This window comes from Zonotrichia leucophrys, chromosome Z (genome assembly GCF_028769735.1).
Source record: "Zonotrichia leucophrys gambelii isolate GWCS_2022_RI chromosome Z, RI_Zleu_2.0, whole genome shotgun sequence".
NCBI lineage: Eukaryota > Metazoa > Chordata > Aves > Passeriformes > Passerellidae > Zonotrichia > Zonotrichia leucophrys.
The window spans coordinates 2,665,832-2,687,883 of NC_088200.1; the positions used below are offsets into that span (position 1 = coordinate 2,665,832).

The 22,052-nt window shown below is 41.8% G+C and overlaps 1 protein-coding gene across 4 annotated transcripts in view; it reads left to right on the top strand.

The window, feature by feature from the left end:
- EPG5 (ectopic P-granules 5 autophagy tethering factor) overlaps nt 1-22,052 on the top strand; it is a 55,410-nt gene extending 33,358 nt beyond the window's left edge. For 2 of the 4 annotated variants that reach the window (XM_064735574.1, XM_064735575.1), the window contains exons 26-44: nt 320-491; nt 1,653-1,815; nt 2,410-2,552; nt 3,826-3,982; nt 4,996-5,190; nt 6,101-6,314; nt 7,104-7,264; nt 7,382-7,589; nt 8,347-8,422; nt 9,231-9,334; nt 9,533-9,708; nt 10,227-10,412; nt 11,898-12,107; nt 12,256-12,400; nt 13,389-13,631; nt 15,697-15,916; nt 17,494-17,709; nt 18,795-18,909; nt 19,988-22,052. In XM_064735574.1, coding sequence (XP_064591644.1) covers nt 320-491; nt 1,653-1,815; nt 2,410-2,552; nt 3,826-3,982; nt 4,996-5,190; nt 6,101-6,314; nt 7,104-7,264; nt 7,382-7,589; nt 8,347-8,422; nt 9,231-9,334; nt 9,533-9,708; nt 10,227-10,412; nt 11,898-12,107; nt 12,256-12,400; nt 13,389-13,631; nt 15,697-15,916; nt 17,494-17,709; nt 18,795-18,909; nt 19,988-20,170 — 3,287 coding nt within the window. In that variant the 3' untranslated portion in view covers nt 20,171-22,052. The remainder of the gene's footprint in view (nt 1-319; nt 492-1,652; nt 1,816-2,409; nt 2,553-3,825; nt 3,983-4,995; nt 5,191-6,100; nt 6,315-7,103; nt 7,265-7,381; nt 7,590-8,346; nt 8,423-9,230; nt 9,335-9,532; nt 9,709-10,226; nt 10,413-11,897; nt 12,108-12,255; nt 12,401-13,388; nt 13,632-15,696; nt 15,917-17,493; nt 17,710-18,794; nt 18,910-19,987) is intronic. The other 2 variants (XM_064735576.1, XM_064735577.1) reach the window with 1 other exon arrangement.

Here is a 22,052-nt window from a genome sequence, read left to right on the forward strand (position 1 = left end):
GTCAGATGTAAAATAAATGGAGTAACAGGAAAACTGGAAGATAGGACTGTTTGGGGAAAACAAGGAAACCAGCAGGTCTTTTGGTCCTAATCTTTGTCTGATGGAAGAGCTGGTCATGAAAATTAGCTGTGTGAAATAAAGTTTGACAAAAATAAGAATATTAGTTGAGTGATTTTTTTTTTCAGAGGGGGAAACCTGAGAAATATTTGCCTGCAGTTAAAAATGCCTCATGCAAGAAAACGAATGTTTTTGTTCACTTTCTCATAACTTTTCTTATTGACCAAACTTGCTTCTGCTTTTTTAAAATCTTTTTTTGTAGCCAAAGTGAGGATCATGAATAATTTGAAGAAGCTTGACACTCCCAAGCCCCCTCTGCCTCTGCAGACGATGAAAGCTCCTGTGCCAGTGATTTCCTCGGCCACCCTGGTGAGCCAGAAGGACGCGATCCAGCTCATGCGCAGGGACCTGAACATCCTGCAGCAGCACGCCAAGTGAGTCCTGTCTGTGCTCCCTGTGCCTCTCCCGTGGGTCCAGCACTGCCTTGAAGTTATTGTGGAGTCACAGAATTGGGTGGGGAGGCGCCTCAGAGCCCAGCCCATCCTACCCCTGCCATGGCAGGGACACCTTCCACTGTCCCTGGGTGCTCCCAGCCCCATCCAGCCTGGCCTTGGGCACTGCCAGGGATCCAGGGGCAGCCACAGCTGCTCTGGGCACCCTGGGCCAGGGCCTGCCCACGCTCCCAGGGAACAATTTCTTCCTAAAGATGCCCTTCACAGCCGCCTCATTTATGATATTAGCACAAGTCAGTACTTCTGCTTCTTGTCCCATTTGTTTCCTCTTTCTTCTGATCTATCAGGTCATTAGTCTACTTCTTCAACTGACATAAGAGTGCACAAGTCTTACCTAATGACTGAGATTACATCAGATGGCATCTAACTTATTTTCTTATTTGGCGTATTTCCTGTCTAAATTCTCCTTTTAGGCTAGATTTGTTGACAGTGAGTTTCTTAACCCTTTTACACTAAGGTAGTAGTTGCAATGTGAAGCACCCAGGAGAGAAATCTGAGTTCTGGTTTTGGTAGCTTTGTTAATGAAAGAGACTTTCTGTTTTTAATATTCCAACTCAGATAATCCAGTTGAATTGTTTTCAGTCACAACTGGTCAATCTATAGCTGTTCTCACCTAATTTAGTAATTTAATAACAGTATTTTGAGCCAGACCAAAAGCTACTAAGCCCATGAGAGGCTGTGTCTAAACAATTCCACTATCAATTTTAGGTGGGCTCTCTTTTTAGTGTTTTCTGGTTTGTTTTGTTTTTGTTTTTGTTTTGGTCTGGCAGAAAATTGCATTTCTTGTAGAGATTATTCTGTTCAGTTTCCTTCCAGGTTGTCATATCAAGTAATTCAAGAGAACTCACACATATTTGAGTAGTTTTGTTCTTATGAACCTGGTTTGTTTTTTTTTTTTTTTACTTTGAAGTGCTATTACTTTGAAGTTTTAGCTCAATTTCATTTGATAACCTTTTATGTTTTCCAGCAGTGTGTCATGAGTCTTTGCACAGCACATTAAATTGAAGTCTCCTCTCTTAAAAATTCTCAGCATTGCTGTTTTCAGGAAAGATTTTGGTAATTTTATTAATAAATGCCTTTCAGAACTGCAGCTCTCTGGGAGTCTCAGCATGTGGCTCTGAACAGTGAGATCCTGGACACGGTGCCCAAGCTGTATGTCAACAGGGAGGAGCAGATCACTCTCCACCTGGAGTGCCGGGGAACTTCAAATAAAGGCTGCCAGGGAGCAGCTCAGCTCACCATCCAGGTCAGAGGCATGGCACCACCTCTGTTTTGGGGCTGGTGAACACAGAGGATGAGTGTGAAATGGCTGAATTATTGTAAAAGTGGTAGCATTTGACTGAATAATCCACACACATATTAGTGATCTGAAATACCTCATGTAATGCTCAAAAGGACAAGCAGATCAACAGCTGAAGAATAAGTTGTTGCATGATTTGTTTTGCTCATGGCATCCATTCTAAACTGCTTCCCAGTGTATGGATGCGGGAATTTGCTTGCTGATAGGAATAGAAGCATGAAAATGTTTATGGAAATACTACCATGTTGCTTAGTAAATTAATTTTTTGATCCCCTCTAAGTTTCAGTCCCTGTGGATTAAAAGCCTTAGATAAAAGACATGAATTCTCTTAGTGTGTGTGATAACTAATTAGGAACATGGCCAAGGATGTGTGCTTGGGCACTATGTACTAAATCTGATGAAAGCTCTCGGGGGAAAACCATCCAAATTCAGAGTTCTCTGACTGGACTCTGCTTAGTTTTTGGAAATAGCTGCAACGTGGAAGAGTTCTAGCAAAATCATGTTAATTCTGCAACGAATGTGTGTCTTTTTGTCATTTAGTTTGAAGGGAAGCACAAAAATGAAGCAGTGAGCCAGCAGCTTCATGCTTTGCGTAAAGAAGTGAGGCAGCTGCAGGCAGAAGCCATGAAGCCACCTTCCCTGGGTGTTGTGGAAGCAGCTGTGCACGTGGAGAATTTCATAACGTAGGTTGCTCAGATGCTGCTCTGGGTAGTGGTGTTTGTGCTTCCGTTTTGGCGTGTTAAGAGTTAAAATGTGGAACCTGTTTGTGTGTTTTCCCTGAGCTCATCAGCTCAGGCCAGCAGCAGAGCTGGAATCCTGAGACCTGTGTGTTTGTGACACAGTGATTCTTATTGTGAGAGGGTCACTCAGGCTCAGCAGGGCACACAGTATGGTGCTGTACTTCTGTTTATTGTTTTCTACTTCTTTTTATTGTTCTGTGCCTCATAATAGCCCTCCTAATGCTGTAAAAGGACACTGAGTGATGACAAGGATGCTGTGCTAAACTTTAGGAAGTGGCAAACTTGCACCACAGCTGTCTCAGCCATGGCCTAAATTACATGATGTGAATATGACTCTCTATGGGTTTTTCTTCATTATAGTGCAGGACATAAATCTTTATTAGAGTGCTAAAATTTGAAAATGTTTTTCAATACGTGAAACAAAATGGTGCTGTGAAATAATACCTAGATAATACCACTTTTTTTTTTGGGGGGGGGTATGAATAAAATGGGATCATCCAAGGTCCTCTTCCTCACTTTTACAGTTTATCCCAGAGGTCCACTTTAGCAACTTTATCCTCAATCTTCCAGATTTCTGCTGGGATTCTCTCCGTGCAGCTGGTTTACTATAGAGTGTAATGATTGTACAAGTAAAAGTGTTTATGTACTACTTCTTGTTCATTCTTCATCACTAATCTGAAAAATTCTGTGGATGAACTAATTCTTGGAATTTACGTCTGTGGAATTGCATATTCTTCACCTGTTTTAATTCACATTTAATGAAGACAGGGGTTTGGTCTCAATGAAACATTTATTTAGCAATGCACAAGAAAAGATTGATTCTGATTTAGTTCCTTTATTGTTGAGCCTGTGAAATAAAATGGGTTAGGTTTCCTTGCAATACAAAGGCAGTTGAAATACCATCAGAATATGGGGAGTATATGATTAAAGGGAGAAACAATGCATTGGAATTATGCTTTGGATATTTTTCAGTGTTCACTTTCTGACTCTGATTATGGAGACTGTAAGGTTTGGAAGTATCCATTTCAGGCAGCAAAATTACATGAGCTAAATCTGTGACTTTTCATTCTGGATACGAGAAGGAGGGATAGGGATACTCAGGGAGTATCACAAATACTGATCTCAAGGCTATATATTGACAAGAAACCTTTCTTTATTGTCACAGGTTATTTTCCGTACATAAATTTAATTTGCCTTTTTAACTTAATTTTTTTAGGGCCCTGATAAATATCTACAAGGTGCAGCCTATGCCTGCAATCAAGAAAGTTGGAATTGGTTTGTTTTTCACATTGGTAGAATATGTGTGTGATGAAACTCAACGTAATCCTCCCACGAGGCAGTTCTTCACATCCTGCATTGAGATTCTGGGCCAAGTGAGTTATTTCTTGAATCTGAAAATATTTTCTAAATTTTTAAAATTTGATTTTTGGTGCTTATTCTTTCCAATTTCACTGCTGTTAGTGGGGGGGAGGTGGTCCTAAATGTGTTCAGAAGTTTTAAAGTTCATTTTTGAGCTTCTATCCCATTTTGTTTTCAACTAATTGTATAATGTGCAGTCTTTAGGAGAGGTGAAGTTTATATTTAAGCAAAATAAAAACTTGCTCTGTGGTGTCTCTGCTTAGTGTTAATAAATTGTCATTGTGTGAGTTAATTTAAATGCTGGAGTTTTGGGCAGGTAACTAAGGTTTGGATACTTTCAGTTCTTAGAAGTGTTTCAGCATAGACTTTGCTTTTACCTGTTGCTTTCTGGTTGATGCACATCTTGTCAACCTCTGTATTTAGACTAAACCTTTCTTCTACAGCCTTGCTTTGTTCTCTGTCTAGTGAGTTGTATCAGAAGTTTGCTGGTGGAGAAGACAAGTGCTTGGTGGTGGTAATGTGTGCTGTGCTTGTGCTCTGAGAAAATCATTAGCCTCTGCTTTGGGTCCAGATACTTACTTTTATCTTAAATATAGCTTATTTCAGTGTGCAGCTGTCCTTGAGCTCCTCTAAAAGCCGAAGTAGTGAGAAGTTCTTCAGAGCTGTAATTCTGTTAAATTTTTCCTATTATTAAGCAGGGCTGGTGAAATCAGGATTCATTTTCTTATGCTATTCAATCAGAAAAAATAGTATTTCTGGGTATTTTAGCCAACATATGTTATCACAAATACTGGTATAAATTGAGCAAGGAAGACATATTTTGTGTTATATCTTGTGGAATAGCAGCATTTAGATGATGTTAATCTTATAATCTCAGTCTCTTGTTTTTGAGGAAAACTTCTTATAAAGTTTTCCTTTTTATAAAAGGACCAAAACTGTGGGTGTCTCATCAACAAGCTAAAGAGGTGTATTTTCCAGTTGATTGATATTTGGCTGATATTTTTTCCACCATTCCCACTTCTCTCAGGTGTTCATCAGTGGGACCAAATCTGAGTGCAAGCGTCTGCTCCAGACCATCCTGCACAACCGGAGGCTCTGTACTCTCCTCTCTCCTTACTTCACTCCTGTAGCCTCTCCCAGTGAATTTGTGACTTTGTATGAAAAAGTCGTGGCCTTTCTGAGTGAGGATAACAGCGATGTTGTCTTCATGCTGCTGACAAAGGTGGGTGTTCTTTGCCTGAGGACCATGCCCTTAAGCTAAAGAGGAAGGAGATACAAATCTGGTACTTTAAAATAGCATTGATAGATTCTGTAGAGCTGTGTTGGTCATACTGGGTGTAAGTGTTACATTTAAGCTCAAGAGGGGCTGGAGTGAAAAGCAAATAGTTTAAGTAGCCTTTTCTAGCCCAGATAGTATCAGTTTGTGCCTCCCAGGGCTTAGTGCTGAAATTAAAACCATCTCTTGATGACTACTTCTGCCTGGTATCTCTGCAAAGACATTCATTACAATAGCTAGTGCATGCCAGGTATCTAACAATCAAAACAAAATTTGGGACAGTGTCTGCATTTTCCAGCTCTCTTTGGTACCCGTGTCCTTCCTGCCTGTCTTAAAACAGAGTAAGGTAATAGCAAGATGTGATTTGCATATCTCATGATACTGCCAGTGGAGAAATTAGTGTAACCCTTGGCCTTTGATAGTGCTCTGATTTTCCTCTTCAGTTACAGGGAGGCAGCAGGCAGTCTGTCCTGGGCAGGACTCTGAGCTGTGCATGGTGGCAGTATTGACCCTGCTGACCAAGGTCTGAGCTGCTGCTCAAGGGCTACAAAAGCTTTGCTCCTCTTCCTGAAAATATATGGACTGTGGGCATCAGTCCGGTTTAATGCTTGTGTGGAAACTCTGAGCCCCTCGGGAAAGGGCTGTTCCATAGATCTAGAGACTTCTGCAGTGTGCTAAATCATGGCCTTTGAGAGTGAGGTTGGGAGTTCGGGCTAACAACATGCAAATTCGTGATGTTTTTCTTAGATACATAGAAATATCATTATTTAATTTCCCTGGTGGCCTCTCCCTCCTCCCAAAGGTGTTGTGTCTGCTGAATCTCCCGCTCACAGCTGCTCCCTGTGCTCTGTTGCAGTTTGACCTGACGCAGTGGTTGAGCGTGGCCAAGCCGCCTCTCGTGGAGCGCACCCAGCTCCTGGAGTCCATTCACCTGGCCCTCAATGCATGTGGCCTGGAACCTGAAGAGGATATTTTGATGCCATTTAATATCTTCTGCAAGCATTGGACTAACCTTCTCCAGTATCAGTTCCCTGACCACTACAGTGATTTCTTAAGGTTGTTCGTGCAAAGTGAGTATCTGAGCTGATGTGTCCTAAGCCTTTGTGCAGAACCCCTCTGGCTTAAAAACATGAACCCTGTGCAGTAGAGTTAAACTGCAGAATGTTTTACACTTCCTTAGGTTTCTGCCTTGGGTGTTTTTATGTGCCTTGCTATGTAATGTGGTTTTTTAGGACATATTGTAGTTCTTCTGTGGGTCGAGGCATACACATCAGTGACAACATTTTCATCCCATGTAACAGGAAAAGGATGGAGGAGAGTCTTCTGTTAGTGGACTATTATTCCATATTTAGCACCAAAATTAGCACCTATTTATGATGATTATGCTATGGTCTGTAATGCAGAACCTTTGTTTTTGATTACCCTTCAATGTCAGGTGGAGAGCTGGAATTATGATCATGTGTAACTGATGCTGAAATCTGCTGAAAATGTCCTGGTTGACATTTGATGCCACTCATATTCTGATGTGCCCCTCAAATGAGAACAAAAGTGCTTCTCCTTGTCAAACCATGTCTGTTGAGGGAGCAGCTGTCTCTTAGTGGGTATTTGCAGCCAGGGATATACAAAGTGGGAAGCTGTCTAAGAAGAGAAACATGTAGATGCCAAAAGGAAATGTTATGTTGATTACATTTGCAAGCTAGAGATGATCTCTCACCCTTAAACTTGGGGCTTTCAAGCTCCCACTTCACCTAATTTCTTATGAAGCAGGGAGCTCTAATTTCAACCCTGTTTGATTTGTTTGGAGAAAGGGACTAACATCTTTCTGGTTTTCACAAATGCATTCCCTTCCTTCTCCTAAGGCTCCTCAGAGCAGCTTCTGAGCCCTGACTGTTGGAAGGCATCACTTCAGGCTTTGGGGTGTGATTCTGCCATGGCTGAGCAGGGCAGTTTCAAGAAAAGCGATTCTGCTGAGGGTCCTGTGGTGAGGGATGCTGCAAAAACTCTGCTCTCCACAGAACAGGTGGGTGCCCCTTGGGTTGGTTTGGGTTTTTCAGGTGATACAGCTGCCCTCCAGTGACAGATAACACTGCTGTGCAACTTTTTCTGCAGCTGATTCGTAGCTTCCTTCTTTTTACAGGTCAGAGAGACAATAGAATGGCTTTCTACATCCTTCTGCAAACTCCGGCTGGCCTCGGTGGACTTCAGGACTTTTGGGCTGTTTTCAAAATGGACTCCTTATGTGGCTGCAGTGAACACATTCCTGGAGTACCTCATTAAACGACTGATTGACACTGAAGTTGCTAATTTAGCCCAAGAGCCTGTTGGCAGTAGCAGAATTTTAGCAGGTAATGTGTCTTAAAAGCAAATTACTTAAGAACAGACACCTGATTTCTCCAATTCCCTCTGTTAAGGTCCATTTAAATATACAGCAAAATCTTACTTTGCATTTGTGCAGTAATGATAATATTAAAATACGGATGGGAAATGTTGCTGCTACTTCATGGCCATGTAGGACTTTATGCTTTATAATTTGAGAGGAAGCTTTTTCAATATTTGAGCTTCCTTCAAGATTATTTTATGAGGCAATTGTACTTTCTTAAGAAAAATAGAGTCTTTTGTACTGAGCAGAGGTTTGTAGGGCAACACTACTGAATTTCATTGTGCATTATTTAAATCTGGAAAAAGTCAGCTTTTACTTTTTTTTTTTAAACTAATTTTAATTTAAATATTAATTACCACATTTTAATATGTGCAAGTTTAAAGCATGGATCGTTACTGCCCCCACAATCTCTGGTGTGTTATAAAAAGTGTATTAATAAAACATCTTAACAATGCAAAATGCTTACAATGGTTGTTAAGACAGCCCTATTGTTAAATTAAGCTATTATTAAGCATATTGTATTTTAAATTTTTATTTCACCAGAAAGAACTGATTGAATGGTTGGACTCAATGATCTTAGAGGTCTTTTCCAGTCTTGATTATTCTATAATTCTGTGAATGTTAGAGTGAGAAATGGATATTATATCCACATTTAGAAAAGTGTAAATATTCACTGGTTTTGATTTGAAGGAAAAAAGCAACTTTGTTTTGTTTCCTTATAGCATTGCAGTCCTTGTACTCAGTGATTGCTGGACTCTTTAAACCATGGATACTGGTCCTGGAGAAAGAAGATGCAAGGTATATATTGCATTTTAAAATGAAATGAATTTTTGCTGAAGTAGACACTTTAGTCCTTTAAGAATGGCTTTCATTATTACCTGTTTTTTAATAATTTGTGACTGTCTTGCCTTCCATTTAAATAGCTCTCACTTTGTCATTTCCTTAATAATTACAGAACTATTTCATGACCTACATCAATTTGCCAAGGTTTAGATGGAATAATTATTTTAGATATGAGAAAGACCTTGTAATACTACGAGCAAGGCTTGATTATTTGAAGAGTTTCACTCAGTTTGAAAAACACTGAAACTTGAATTTCAGATTCCTGTTTTTTAACTTCCATAATATCTATAATACCTGTTTAAAAGAAAACAAAAAAGCCAAACAAATACAACCCCAAATGCCAGTGGTATAGATAAAGAAATTTAGGCTAAATGAATGCTGTGATCATCTATTGCCCTGTGTACCTCTGTCTTTGCATGAAAAGTTCCTTATGCTACTATGCATTTAAATTCTGTTTTCTTTCAAAGTTTAAAGCTTTTGGAGTTGTGAGTCTGGCCTTCAGCACTGAAGGTAGAAGGTTGATAGCAGTTGGTGAATAATGTTATTGAGAAACTGTTATTTAAACTCTGTTATGAAATATCAAACAAGTAATTTATGCTTACTCGGTGGATCTTCAGTGGGATAGTGAAAGGAAGAAGAGTCCCAAAAAGCTGAAATTGGGAGGACTGCTGATGCCTATCCTTCACTGCTTTAGAGTATTTAAATTGCACATATTTATGCACAGGTAACTGAACACTGCAATTTGTGTTGTGCTTCTTTTCAGTAGCCAGCCCTGCTACCCTTGGCTGGAGAGTGACACTCCTGTAGCCTCCACCGTGGTCAGTCTGTTTGCAGATTGCATCATGCTTTTGCATGAGAGCTTCAAAGGTGAGCATGAAATCCTAAGCCTCCCCACTTGTTGATTTGGAGGGAAAAAAATACTAAAGTTTGGTGTGCATTTTTTTCTTTGGGTGTATTTTAATGTAACTTACAAGTTTTTAATCTGCAAAAATAGACTTTATTCTGCGATCAAGTTTTATCTGAATTTTTTTCTGCTGTTAATTCAGCCATTTTCTTTGATTCTAGAAAAGCTGTTGCCAAGCCACCATGGGGCTCTCTGGTTGCACCTAATGCATTACTGTGAGTGTTGCACTGCCCCAAAAATGCCAGAGTTTATTCTCTACGCTTTCCACACTGAGTTCAGAAGGCTTCCATGGAAGGAAATGCATCCAGACCAGATGCTTATGGAAGAATTCTTTAAAGTGAGTTTGTGGCATCCGTTGAATTAAGTTCATAGTCAGTGCTGCCCTTGAAAATAGCTGGAGAACAGTTCTGTTAGCAAGCAGGCTTTTAAAGTTTGTTTTTAGCATTCACAGCTGCTCAATTTGTGATGGATTTTTGTGAAGGAGTGCTTTTGAGTCTTAGACAAAGTTGTGGGGAGATGTACAGCTCCCTCTTTATTGATCTGTTGGAGTGTCTCATTTATTGCATATGTATTTAATGTTTTTATTAGATTTAATATATTTTGCTATTGCCATGTTCTCACTTCCAAGTCATCTGAGACAAGGTAAATGTCTCAGACGACTTGGAAGTGAGAACATTTACAAAGGTAAAGCTGCAAGAGGGAGAATGAAATGATGGAGAAAAGACATTTCTCTACTCTTCTGCTGACCTAAAATGCTGCTGTAGATTTACAGCTGGCTAAGGAACTGAAAAGCATAAAAGTACTTATGTCCTACATCATTTTATGCACCTGTCTTTTCCCCTTTCTCTTTCCTAGATTGAAAGAGGCAGCCCCAAGAGTTGTTTCTTGTTCTTGGGTTATGTTTTATGTGAAGTAAACTGGGTCAGTGTCCTCTCTGATGCCTGGAATCCCAACCCTCACCCTCAGACCCACAGCATGATTGTCTGTTTGCTGTACATGATGGTCCTGCTGGCAAAGGAGGAACAGCTCATAGGCGAAGAGGTAATTTTTGTGACTGTTCATACCCATCTCTTAAAAGAAAAATAATCCTTTACTAGAAAGGACACGAGATCTTGTGACTAAATCCACTTCATTGCTTCTGGAGGGCTCTTCAGAGGGTCTTGATCATCTTAAAAAGTCCCATTTCGCATCTGCTAGCTTTCTTCCACTTGCAGAATTTTCTGCTCCCCATTTCCTCTGAGGCAGTACAAGATGCTGCACCAAGATGTCACTGGCAGCCTTTGACCATCATTGTATTTCAGTTTAGGAAAATTACCAGCATGATGTGCTTTGACCTGAATGTGTTTGCTTATCAGAAGCTTCTCAAGCTTCAGAAGACAGCTGTTTGCACATGGTGTGAGTCAGCCTCAGGAATTCCCTCCTTCCCTCCAGCAGTATGTTAAACTGACCCACTGTCAGGAGGATTTTTGCCTCCCAGAGCACTCCTGTGACACCTTGATCTAAATCTCAGACTTTCTCAACCCTGTGTTCCAGGGCATGGGCCACCTGAGGAGTACTTGTTGTACCAGTGTCACATTCCTGTAGAAGTAGTGTAATTTGGGTTGGTTCTGGATTGTCCCCTCAATTCCAGCATTTCTTCTTTCTAAAACCTGTAGAAACATGGAATAGAATATAGAATATCCTTAGTTGGAAGTAATCATTGAGTTCAACTCCTACCTCTGCACAGACACCCCAACAATCCCACCCTGGGCATCCCTGGCAGCGCTGTCCAAACCCTCCTGAGCTCTGGCAGCCTTGGAATGTGCCCATCCCTGGGGAGCCTGGGCAGTGCCAGCACCCTCTGGGGAAGAGCCTTGCCCTGATATTCAGTCTAAACTTCTTACAAAGCTCCATACCAGTTGGTGTTTCTCTGTGTCCAGGGGGCTCTTTATCCCTGCAGATGTTTAAGAATAGATGGGAGCTGCTCATAGACAGAGAGGCTTTTACATCTGCTGACTGGCACTGCCTGTGTGAGCTGTGGGGCTGCTGTGCTGTTCAGGGTGGTATTTATGAAAACAACAATATGAGGAGTGCCCAGGTTGGTGGATGACTCACTAAATGGAAAATGAGGGACACGGTTTCTCCTGTGAACTTGCATTGATGTATTTTCAAAAATAATATTTTAATGCCTCTTTAAAGCCTGTACTGAAGTGACTTTAACTTGAAGGGTCTCCATATATTTCCAGCTGTCTTTACATGTTTACATGTCAGATCTTAGCATTTTTCACAGACTTTTGTTAGAGCTGCTGCAACAGACTGGATGCAGTTCTGCAAGTGCTGGAGATGAAGTAGATGTGTTAGCTTACTGCTTGAATAAGGAATTGCTTTACAGACACACTCCCTAAGGTCATCTATTTCTGTGGGTTTTCAGCTCCATCTCCTTCAAATTCTCTGAAGCTAGAGCTTCCTTCCAATATTGAGTATGGTGAGTATGAATTGAAAACTGCAAAGAAGGTGCAGCTTAAACTGATGTCTTTAAATCTGCAGGAATCTCCACTCATAAATCTTCTTGGACAGACCAGCTCCCTTCCTTGGCAGCTTGTGGGCATTTCATCCTATGAAAGCATCATCAGCTACTGCAACAGTCACTACCCTCCCTCTGTTATCCTTGCTAAGGATGCTGGAGCTGAACTGATCGTGAAGCTCCTGAAAATCTCAGCTGGCTTTGGGGCATCTTCAGATAGTCACATCCACCTTGTGAGTTGAACTACTTTTGAAGCATCTCCTTGCTGTTCTTGGCTTTTGTGAAGTTATGTTTGTGTATATTATAGAATACGGAAAGAGTTCTAGGTGTGATTTTTTTAAAATTTTTTTGCCCCTAATTGTTTTTAATTTTGCTTGACAGGATGCAACTCTGAAGTGCCGAGCGTACATTCGCCAGGTGGTTCAGTTCCTCAGCACCTTGGAACAAAGTGGAAAGATAACCCTTGCAGTTTTGGAGCAAGAAATGGCCAAGTTGCTAGATGATGTAGTCATCTTTAATCCCCCAGGTTTGTGTTGGGGAAATGGCAAATTGCTTCAAAGGTGTCAAAATCCTTTATTCCATGGAGTGGATTGATGAACTTGTTTGATGGCTTAATTATTTGCATTATGTCAAGTCTCCCTTATGGACAGCAGGGCATGGTGTTTTGGTGATGTGTACATAGGTGGTATATTAGCACAAATCAAAAATATGAATCTTGCCCTACAGAGATGTCAAGAGTGACAGAACCAACATTAAAAATGGATTAAGTTTGTGAGTAAAACTGGCTGACATAGAGGAGCTTGGGTGATTAATTTCTTTGTCATCTGGTGGTTTGGGGTTTTTTCTAATTTTTACTTGTCATTTACCTCTCTTTTAAAGGGAAAAAGGGCATGAATTCATTCTCCTGGTCCTGAGGGATTAGGAGCAATGGGTACAAACTGAAATTGGGAAGATTATGTTAGGTATTAGGAAGAAATTCTTACTGTGAGGGTGGTGATGCACTGGCACAGGTTGCCCAGGGAAGTTGGGGGTGCCTCAGCCCTGGCAGAACTCCGGGCCACATTGGGTAAGGCCTTGAGCAACCTGATTTCGGGGAAGTGCCCCTGCCTATGGCAGGGGGGTTGGAGCCTAGATGGTATTTAAGGTGCCTTCCAACCCTGAATATTCTGTGTTCTGTGACTCAGAAATGGTTCCAAATTGTAAAACCAGGAAAACTTGACAGTGTTGAAGTAGAAGAGGCATACTGGTGTACCATAGTGGTATAACACGTCCAGTCATCCAGGATTGTGTGGTGAGATCATCTAGGTCTCATTTTTAGTACTTAGTACCATCTTGAGGTTCCTCCATCAATCTGAGTTCAGGTGAAATCCGTGTCTCACTGTATTCCACAGAGATGGTTATGAGGGGTTGTGTCTCTTCCTGCCCATGGGTGTGTAACGAGGAGGAGGCTTTCCCAGTGGTAATCTGGGTTCCAGTGTGTGTCCCTGAAGGGATTCTGTGGTTTCTCCTGGCAGACATGGACCTGCAGACGCGCCACCTGGCCCTCAGCAGCCTGTTCACGGAGACGCTGATGATGCTCAACAACTCAAGCATCACCACGGCCGAGTCCTTGCGGGGCAGCCTGCGCCGCTGGATCGAGGGCAGGGTGCAGGGGCTGCTGGCCATGCCCCTCCTCACAGCTGCCTGCCACAGCCTGGCCTCCGTGCGCCACATGGCCGAGACCACCGAGGCCTGCATCACCTCCTACTTCAGCCACGGTATGGGCCTGTCCCTGGGGCTGGGGGAAATGGAGTTGTGGAGAGTTCTCGGGGCCTGGCTTCTTACTGTGAGGGTGGTGATGTGTCACAGATATCTTTTGTGAAAAATCCTTTCCTTAGGATTTTTCCTCCTGAGAAGCTGAGGGCCTCAAGAACAAAATGTAAACATTGATTATTTGCTGCTGTGGAATGCAACAGGTGGATCTTTGATTAGCCCATGTTGGTTGTTTCTAATTAATGGCCAATCACAATCAGCTGGCTTGGACAGAGAGCCCAAGCTACAAACCTTTGTTATCATTCCTTATTATTCTATTCTTAGCTAGCCTTCTGAGGAAATCTTTTCTTCTATTCTTTTAGTATACTTTTAATGTAATATATATCATAAAATAATAAACCAAGGCTTCTGAAGCATGGAGTCAGATCCTCGTCTCTTCCCTCAACCTGAGACCCCTGTGAGCACCATCCCAGTGATGCACTGGCACAGGTTGCCCAGGGAAGCTGGGGGTGCCTCAGCCCTGGCAGGGCTCCAGGGCACATTGGGTAAGGCCTTGAGCAGCCTGATTTAGTGGAAGTGTCCCTGCCTATGGCAGGAGGGTTGGAGCCTAGATGGTATTTAAGGTCCCTTCCAACCCTGAATGTTCTATGATTCTGTGACTCAGAAATGGCTCCAAATTGTAAAACCAGGAAAACTTGACAGTGTTGAACTGATGTACCATAGATGGCCCACACAGTGTGCATCTGTATGCAAACCTTGAGATAAGAAATGCTGACTTAGAAATGCCATGGAATAGAACAGACATTGTTGAGAGAGAAATGGAGCTAGAAACAAGTTTCAAAGGATGGCCTTGCAAATAAGACTGGCTACTTTGGAGAAATAGAACTATGAAAGATGCATTGGACCCACAAAGGGTAGTTTTAGGTGATTGGCTTTAAGGCATTTACAGCATGATATGGCATAAGCTGATAGACCAAGAAACACTTATTAGTGTACTGTAATTAGGAAATAGTTGGCTTCTGATGGTGATGGCATGAATTATAATATCTGTATTGTCTCACCCTTCACAGGAGACTGAAAATAGAATAAAAGTTTTTAAAATGCCTCTCAGTTGCCCCATCTCTGGGTCAGAAAAGGGATTCATCTGACATGGGATGCCACTGAGTACAAATTGTCTGGAATTATGGACTGGTTTGGCTTGGAAGGGTCATTTAAAGATCACCTTGTTCCAGCCCCTCTGCCACGGGGAAATGCTTCACAAGGGTAGATGGGATATCAGAGAGAAATTCTTCCATTTCAGGGTGGGGAGGCTCTGGAACAGGTTTCCCAGAGCAGATGTGGCTTCTCCATCCCTGGAAGTGTCCAAAGCCAGGTTGGATGGGCCTTGTAGCAACCTGGGATAGTGGAAGGTGTCTCTGCCCATGGCAGGGGATGGTATAAGATGGTCTCCTATGTCCTTCCAACCCAGACCATTCTGGGATTCTGTGAATGTGGTTTAAGTCTTACAGCTCCCCTAATCGTGTGTTTTATTAATATCCATACCCATCTCTGTGAAAACTGATTTGCTCTGTGTAGTATTGCCATTTTTCCAGATAAAGTGGTTTTATTAAAAAAAAAAATCACCCCAGGAGAACTGAAGACATTTTCCCCCTTCTCTAGTGTTCTGTAAGCTAATTTAACAAAACCACTCTGGTTTGGTAAAAGTCTCAAAGTGTGCATGATTTTTTTTTCTTTTCTTTCTGTTTACATAATCCTTGTAGAACTACATTTTTATTTCTTTCACTGTGTGGAAGATTTCAGTACACCTGAGGGAAATACTTCTAATTCCATTGCTAGAATGTTCAAATTTTAGTCCTGGCTGAATGCTGGGAAAATATCTCACCTTGACCTCAAGGAGGTGCCCTATGATAGTGGAATTTTCTGTTCTCTCCATCAGAGTTGCATAGCATGCTGATTACCTGAAAAACAGCTTAACCAGCCCAGATTCTCTTAACTAGGAGTGCTGGTTTTTAGGTTTTATCAAGTGCTGCTTTCTCACATGCTTTCTGTTCTTTCCTTCTTTCTTCAAAGATTCCCCTCACCACCAGGAGTTGGGCTGGGGCCCAATACTTGCTTCCCTCCAAGTTCCTGAGCTAACCATGGAAGAATTCCTGCAGGAGTGCCTGTCTTTAGGGAGTTACCTGACCCTCTATGTGTACCTGCTGCAATGCCTGAACACTGACCAAACCCTTATCAATGAAATGAAGATCCTGCTGACCATCAGCAAATGGCTGGAGCAAGTGTACCCCAGGTGTGAAACTTGGAGCTTCTGAATGTGCCTGGACTTATGGATTATTATTATTGTTATTTAGATTAAAGTTCATTTAGGGTTTATTAGGTTATATAGCTGGTATAATTAGATAGTATAGCTGGTACAGTTAGCTAGCCCTGGTTAAATAATTAGAAGATACAGCAGGACAGGCAATTTCATCCAGAGTGCTGAATGAAATTGCCTGTCCTGCTATATCTCCTAATACAGGGTCTGTCCATCTGCAGTGCCAACTGAAGGTAGTTGTGGTGGTTAAATGGAAGAAGGAATTCAATCTGCTAGAAAATTAGTGAGTTCCAGTCATTTTTCAGTCAGATGAGCTTGGTTTCAGTGACAGCCTGGATTTGTGTTTTGTTAAAATGACTCAAAACAAGCCCTGAATGATTGTGGGTTACACTTCCCAGTGTGTCCACAAGGTGGGATGGGTTATGTGCTGGATATTCAGTCTGGCACTCTGAGAGACCTGGTGTTGAAAGCTGCTGGGATGGAGACTGTGCAGCAGCTCTGAACCAAACCTGGAGCCAGTGCATCTGATGGGGTGCCCAGGGTTAGCAGCCTGTGCTGCTGCAAAACATCCTAGATAGCTGTTATTTAGATTGTTAGTGTTATTGGGTTCTGAGGGGAAAGGATGCATAACTTTGGGGTCAAAATAAAAATATTTGATACATGTAGCAATGGTTTAGAGTTGCTCTGGTATTGCCAGGATTTAGTAAACCTGATTATTATTTTTCCATGTTAATGTTGATAATGTTCATATTTTCTGTAAAAGAACAATTTGGAAAAATGTATGTTCCCACTGTTTCTTGAAATTCAAAAAATACTTTCACTGTGGTGGGTGCTGTAGTAATTTCATTGCCAAGGTATGAAGGAGACAGCAAAGCCACCATATAAAGCAGATTAAACCTTGCTCTAAACATCAGATGTGAGATTGCCTGTGATGGGAAATGACTGGGAGGAGGAATGTGAGGATAGTCTGATGCAGGAAACTCGTGATGGTGCTTTATGTGGAAAATCTGAGCTTGTTAACTTAAGCTGCCAACTGTTTGGGGAAAGATTAAAAATAGCATAGGGGGAACTTCACTTTGGGCTTTACTCAACAAAAAGCTTCAATGTTTCCTTTTCTCAATGATCATATTAAGCATCTAAGTTGTTGTGGTAACAACATCCAATGCTTCCTAAAATCTTTTATTGGTAAGTAAAGAAAAGAACAAACGAGTAGAGATACAGCTTCGTTCCTTTTGTGCCAAGTCTTAGGCAAGTTTAAATCCACTTATGACTGCAGTATCATTTATTTCCAGTTGTAAAGCTTAAAAGGAAGCACTGTTCTTTGTCCAGTTACAGGCCTTTAAAACCTGCTAGCTGGTGGATCAAATCCATAACAGTAGCAGTATAATAACTGGTGGGGTAGTATAGTTATGCTATCCTCATGTGATAAAATTAGCTGCTATTAATTAACAAGCTTCACGGACCTAATGGGGAGGGGAATAAACTTCTTAACCTGTGCTCTGATTCTTAAGTTTTTATTTTCTCTTACGTTTTTCCTTAAATTTTACCTAAAGCTCAGCAAAGGAAGAGGCAAAGCTGTTTCTGTGGTGGCACAAAGCCATGCAGTTGTCCTTGGTGCAGCTGGAGCAGGATGACCCCGTGCTGATCGAGTCTGTCATCCGGACCCTGCTGTCCATCCAGGCCCGGCAGAGCCAGCTGGCTGAAGAGAGACTCACCTCTGGAATACTTGGTGCTATTGGGCTGGGCAGGAGGTCTCCTCTGTCACCCAGGTGAGGGCTGGAGCTCTGGGGAATTCATTGGTTTGAGTCATGGTGTTTAAAAACCTGGCTCCAGCATGCCCAGTCTGGGCCCAGTGCAGTGTTGAAAGGGGATCAGAATCCACATTGCCCCCAGAGCTATACTGTTCTTTGGGCCTGTCACAGAAACAGCACGGTGAGTGTGTTAATCAGCTTAAGAAGCAAGTATGAACCTCTGCAAAGGTTGTGGTGGAAAAGGAAAGAAAATGCAGTTCTGAATCTGACTTAATGTCCCCTCAAGCAAAGTTTGTAGGCAGAGTGCTGGTTAGAGGAAGGTACTTCCACCTGGTCTATAGAAAACTATTTCACTTCCCAAAATTTTGTATAAAAACAGACACATTGGAATTTCTGTCTTAACTTTGAGGTATTGGAAATGTTAAGTGATGCACAAAGGACCATTGTGATTCACTCTACCTTCTAAACAGAGACAACAAGTTTGATTGTTAGGAGTCAAAATCAAGTTCACTCTGGAAAAAATACTGAGGAAAAACCCCACTAATGTTCATGGAACAGCAGCTCAACCCTGCACCTAAACGTAACTTCATGTTTTTAAAGACCTTCTGGGATGCATTGCTGTTCAAATTGCCCTGAATTCTTGGTGTCATTCAACTCATCCCTTGATTTGGGTAATAGTAATGTTTTACATTCTGTCAGCTGAGGAGTATTTCAGTTAGGCTTGAAACAGATGCAGGATTTCCTATAAAGGTATTGCATTATCTTCTAGTATGTACTGTGTCCTGTTGTGTGTATACCCAGAGAATTCCTGGGATCCCCTTCCACCCCTGGAAGTGTCCCAGGCCAGGCTGGATGGGGCTTGGAGCAGCCTGGTCTTGTGGAAGGTGTCCCTGCCATAGCAGGGGGTGGAACAAGATGAGCTTTAAGGTCCCTCCCAACCCAAACCATTCTGGGGTTCTGTGATACTGAAGTGGTTTCTGATGCATTGGAATAGATCCTCTCAAGTTTACTTCATTCCTCATGCAAGAGGTGCCTCGTGGGTAGCTTTTACAGTTGAGAGTTGCAGATGTGGTGTCACGCTGTCCCTCGGTGTCCCCGTGCAGGTTCCGCGTGGTTGCGCGCAGTTTGTCCGCCTTCCTGCTGGTGCAGATCCCTGCCGAGAGCCAGGTGCGCCTCAAGGCCGGCTCGGAGCCCCGGCTGTCTCAGAAGGCTCAGCAGGTGAGGTGTGCCCATCTCTGCCTGCCCTCTCTGTGGGCTCCTTTAGCTTTTGGGGGAGCTTTGTAGGAGTCACAAGTATTTGTGACTCTTACACGAGAGTCGCAAGTATTTCTTCAAGGTAAATCCTGCTCTCAGTTTGTTGCTAAACTTTGGCAGCAGGACTGTGTGTTTGACTCTGTCCTAAGCGTGATCCTGGGTACAGCTTTATACAGTGTTCTGTGTTAATATGAAGAATTCCTTCTTTTTCAAAAATTTGAATCTTGCACATTTAAAAGGGGCAGATGAACTTATGTCTGTAAAGCCCGACTCAGAAAGTTTGGAGAGTAGCAGGTAGAGGGAATTTAAAACAAACAGGAAAAAACAGTGCTGCTGTGATTTGCACTGCTTTTCAGTGATAAAGCAGGGCTACGCTCATGCTGACATTTGTTTATGTGAGGTCAGGGCTTAAAAGGCCTGTGACAAATAAACATTCCCCCTTTAGCATGTGCACTGACCATGGTGTTCTTTCAGTTAGTTCTTGAGAAGAAGAAGGAGGAGTTGGTTAGAAACCAAAGTAAAGTAGCTTGGTACAGCTTGTTTCTCTAAGAAAAGAACAAAACTTGTTCAGAAATATTTTCTACATTTGACCTTGCTAGTCCTGCCAACATATGATTTTTAACTTGACAGTTAATATTTAACTTTAATACTATTAATAGGAGCAAAACAATACTTCCATTAAAGTCAATATATTCATAAGAACAACATAAAGTGAAGATTTAAGTGTGTTGCAACCTGTAGTTTGACATAATTTCTGTGAAACCGTGTCTTGAGTTCATGAAGTAGATATTTGACAATATTTGGTTTACAGAATATTAGGAAGCAATAATAGGACAGTTTTTGTGTTGATCTTGGGGAGAGAACAGCTTGAAAAATACAAGTTGACTTGAAACACTGTTAGGAGATGACAGTTTCCAACTGTTTTGTTCTGAGTACTCTGTGTTCTGCAGTAGGTGAGGATCCTTCAGGGGAATCGTGCAGATGGTGTTGTGTTATGGACCAAAATACACAAAACTAACAGAGTTTTCCCTTTTCCCCGTAGGCACTGAGTGCTCTCGAAGCCATGCCATCCAACAAACAATACATGGATTACCAGGAGCAGCTGTCCCAGGCCTGTGTGTTCATCAGGCACCCCGAGCACTGCCTTCAGGATGGCAACAACCTCCTGTCCCTGCTGGTGAACACGCTGTACCCAGAAGTGCATTTTTTGGACAGCATTCGGTAGCGGCGCCGGGTGGGCAGTGGCTCTGGTTTACAAACAGTGTCCTTATTGCACAAATTATTTTACCTTCAGAGTTCCACTTTAATTAAGTCAGACCTGCGAATAAGAACAACTACACAGTGTCAGTTTTCTCCACTTCAAGGTTTTCTTGCTTTCCATTTGAGTTTTAGGCCTGTGGAATTGCTTAATGGTTTGCAATTTGTGGGTTTTTTTTGGTTTGTTTTTTTTTTTTTTTTTTGACTGAAAGCACTTGAATATCTTCTGTGTGTGGTGCCCTTTGGAGAGAAGGGTGCCTGGGGATAGGTGTACAAATCACTAGTCAGCACAGCTCACTGTAGTGTCTGAAGTTATTGCTTGGTGCCTTTTTTTATTTTCCAGTGTGTCACCATTCAGGCCAGTTCAAAAATGAGTGGAGGATTGTGTGTACAAGAGGTTTGACTTTCTTAACCAGGATCCCTCTGAGTCTTACCTGATGAGTGTGTGTCTAGCGATTTTTGTGAAATCCCTGTATTTGAAAGGATGGTATTTTAAATCTTGACTTTTTTGCTACCCACAGAAATCCGTAGTTTAGAGGCATGCCTACAATCTTTACCCACTTCTGTAAATATCAGCACAAATGGGAACTAGAGAACATTGTTTTTTCCTGTTTTCTAAACATAGTGTGTCTGCATCTATATTGCTTGATTAAATACAAGTAACTTCTAGCCAAGTTCAAGGGGATTTAAATCCAGAGACATATTTTCTGGATCTCCAGTGTCTGAGAGGGGAGCAGTCAGTTAGGATCATGTTAAATAGGATTCCTTAATTCCTTAGTCTGATTGTTTAGGAAATGTTTAACCACCACCACCACTTAAGCTTATTTTCTTCTGCCTGGCTGGACATGACATAACAGGATTTTAGATGACACTGTGAAGAGGTATTTTTGTTGTATTAAATTTGGTGATCACTTGTTAAAATTCTGTTGCCAAAGCATGAACCATGAGCCTGTAAATCCGTTGTTTCAGCTGAATGATCACTGGTTTTGTTGCCTTGTCTGATCATAAGATGCACTTTTGTTTAGGAAAAGCAGAAGGCAAATTTTTCCTGGTGCTTGTTTGATGTCCCTTTAATCACTGGTGTGTTTGAGCTGGCCCAAGGTCCTGCAGTCCCAGTCCCTACAGCTCTGTGAAGGAACTGATCACTTTTTCTCTTCCTCCATTAATTGTGCCTTTGTGTTTTTGACATGGTTGCACGTTAAAACATGAGTTCTGGTCAATAGGGGATAGAAATGTGCTACCTACTGGTCAATGATGCTTTGAGCTGTTGCTCTTAAACCATGGTTCTGGTGCTAGAGGACAGATCACCTTTTCCTTCTCGGCAGATTCTGCTAATAAAGCCAGCTGGGTCATTAGATCACCATCATTTCAATGTGGTCTTAGAGTTCTTTGCTCTATCTGCGAGCCTATAAATAAATATATATATGTACATCCCTCTGTATAGTAACCAGATACCAATGCAGCATGGTTTTTAACAGACTCTTTTGGAAAATTCATGTCTGGAGAAATACATTCTGCTGCTTTTCCCCCCAAAGACTTAAAAGCACTGGGTTTATTAGGTTAAATGTTATTGATCAGTTGCATATAAATGTGAAGAAGTCAGAAGTACGTGTTTGACATGCACTTTCGAAATGAGGAATTGTTTCAGCTGTTGAGTTTTTACAAATGTTGTATTTATAACATGCTCTGTCTGCAAAGACCATGCAAAATAAAAACGGAAAATCAAGCAGTTGGTGACAGACACTGTGATGTTTTCAGCCTGGTAGAAGGATCCACACCAGACACCACATCCTGGCTGGATGTGCCCCTGCAGACCAATCTTGTGGCAGTGGCTGAAGCCTGAACCTGTG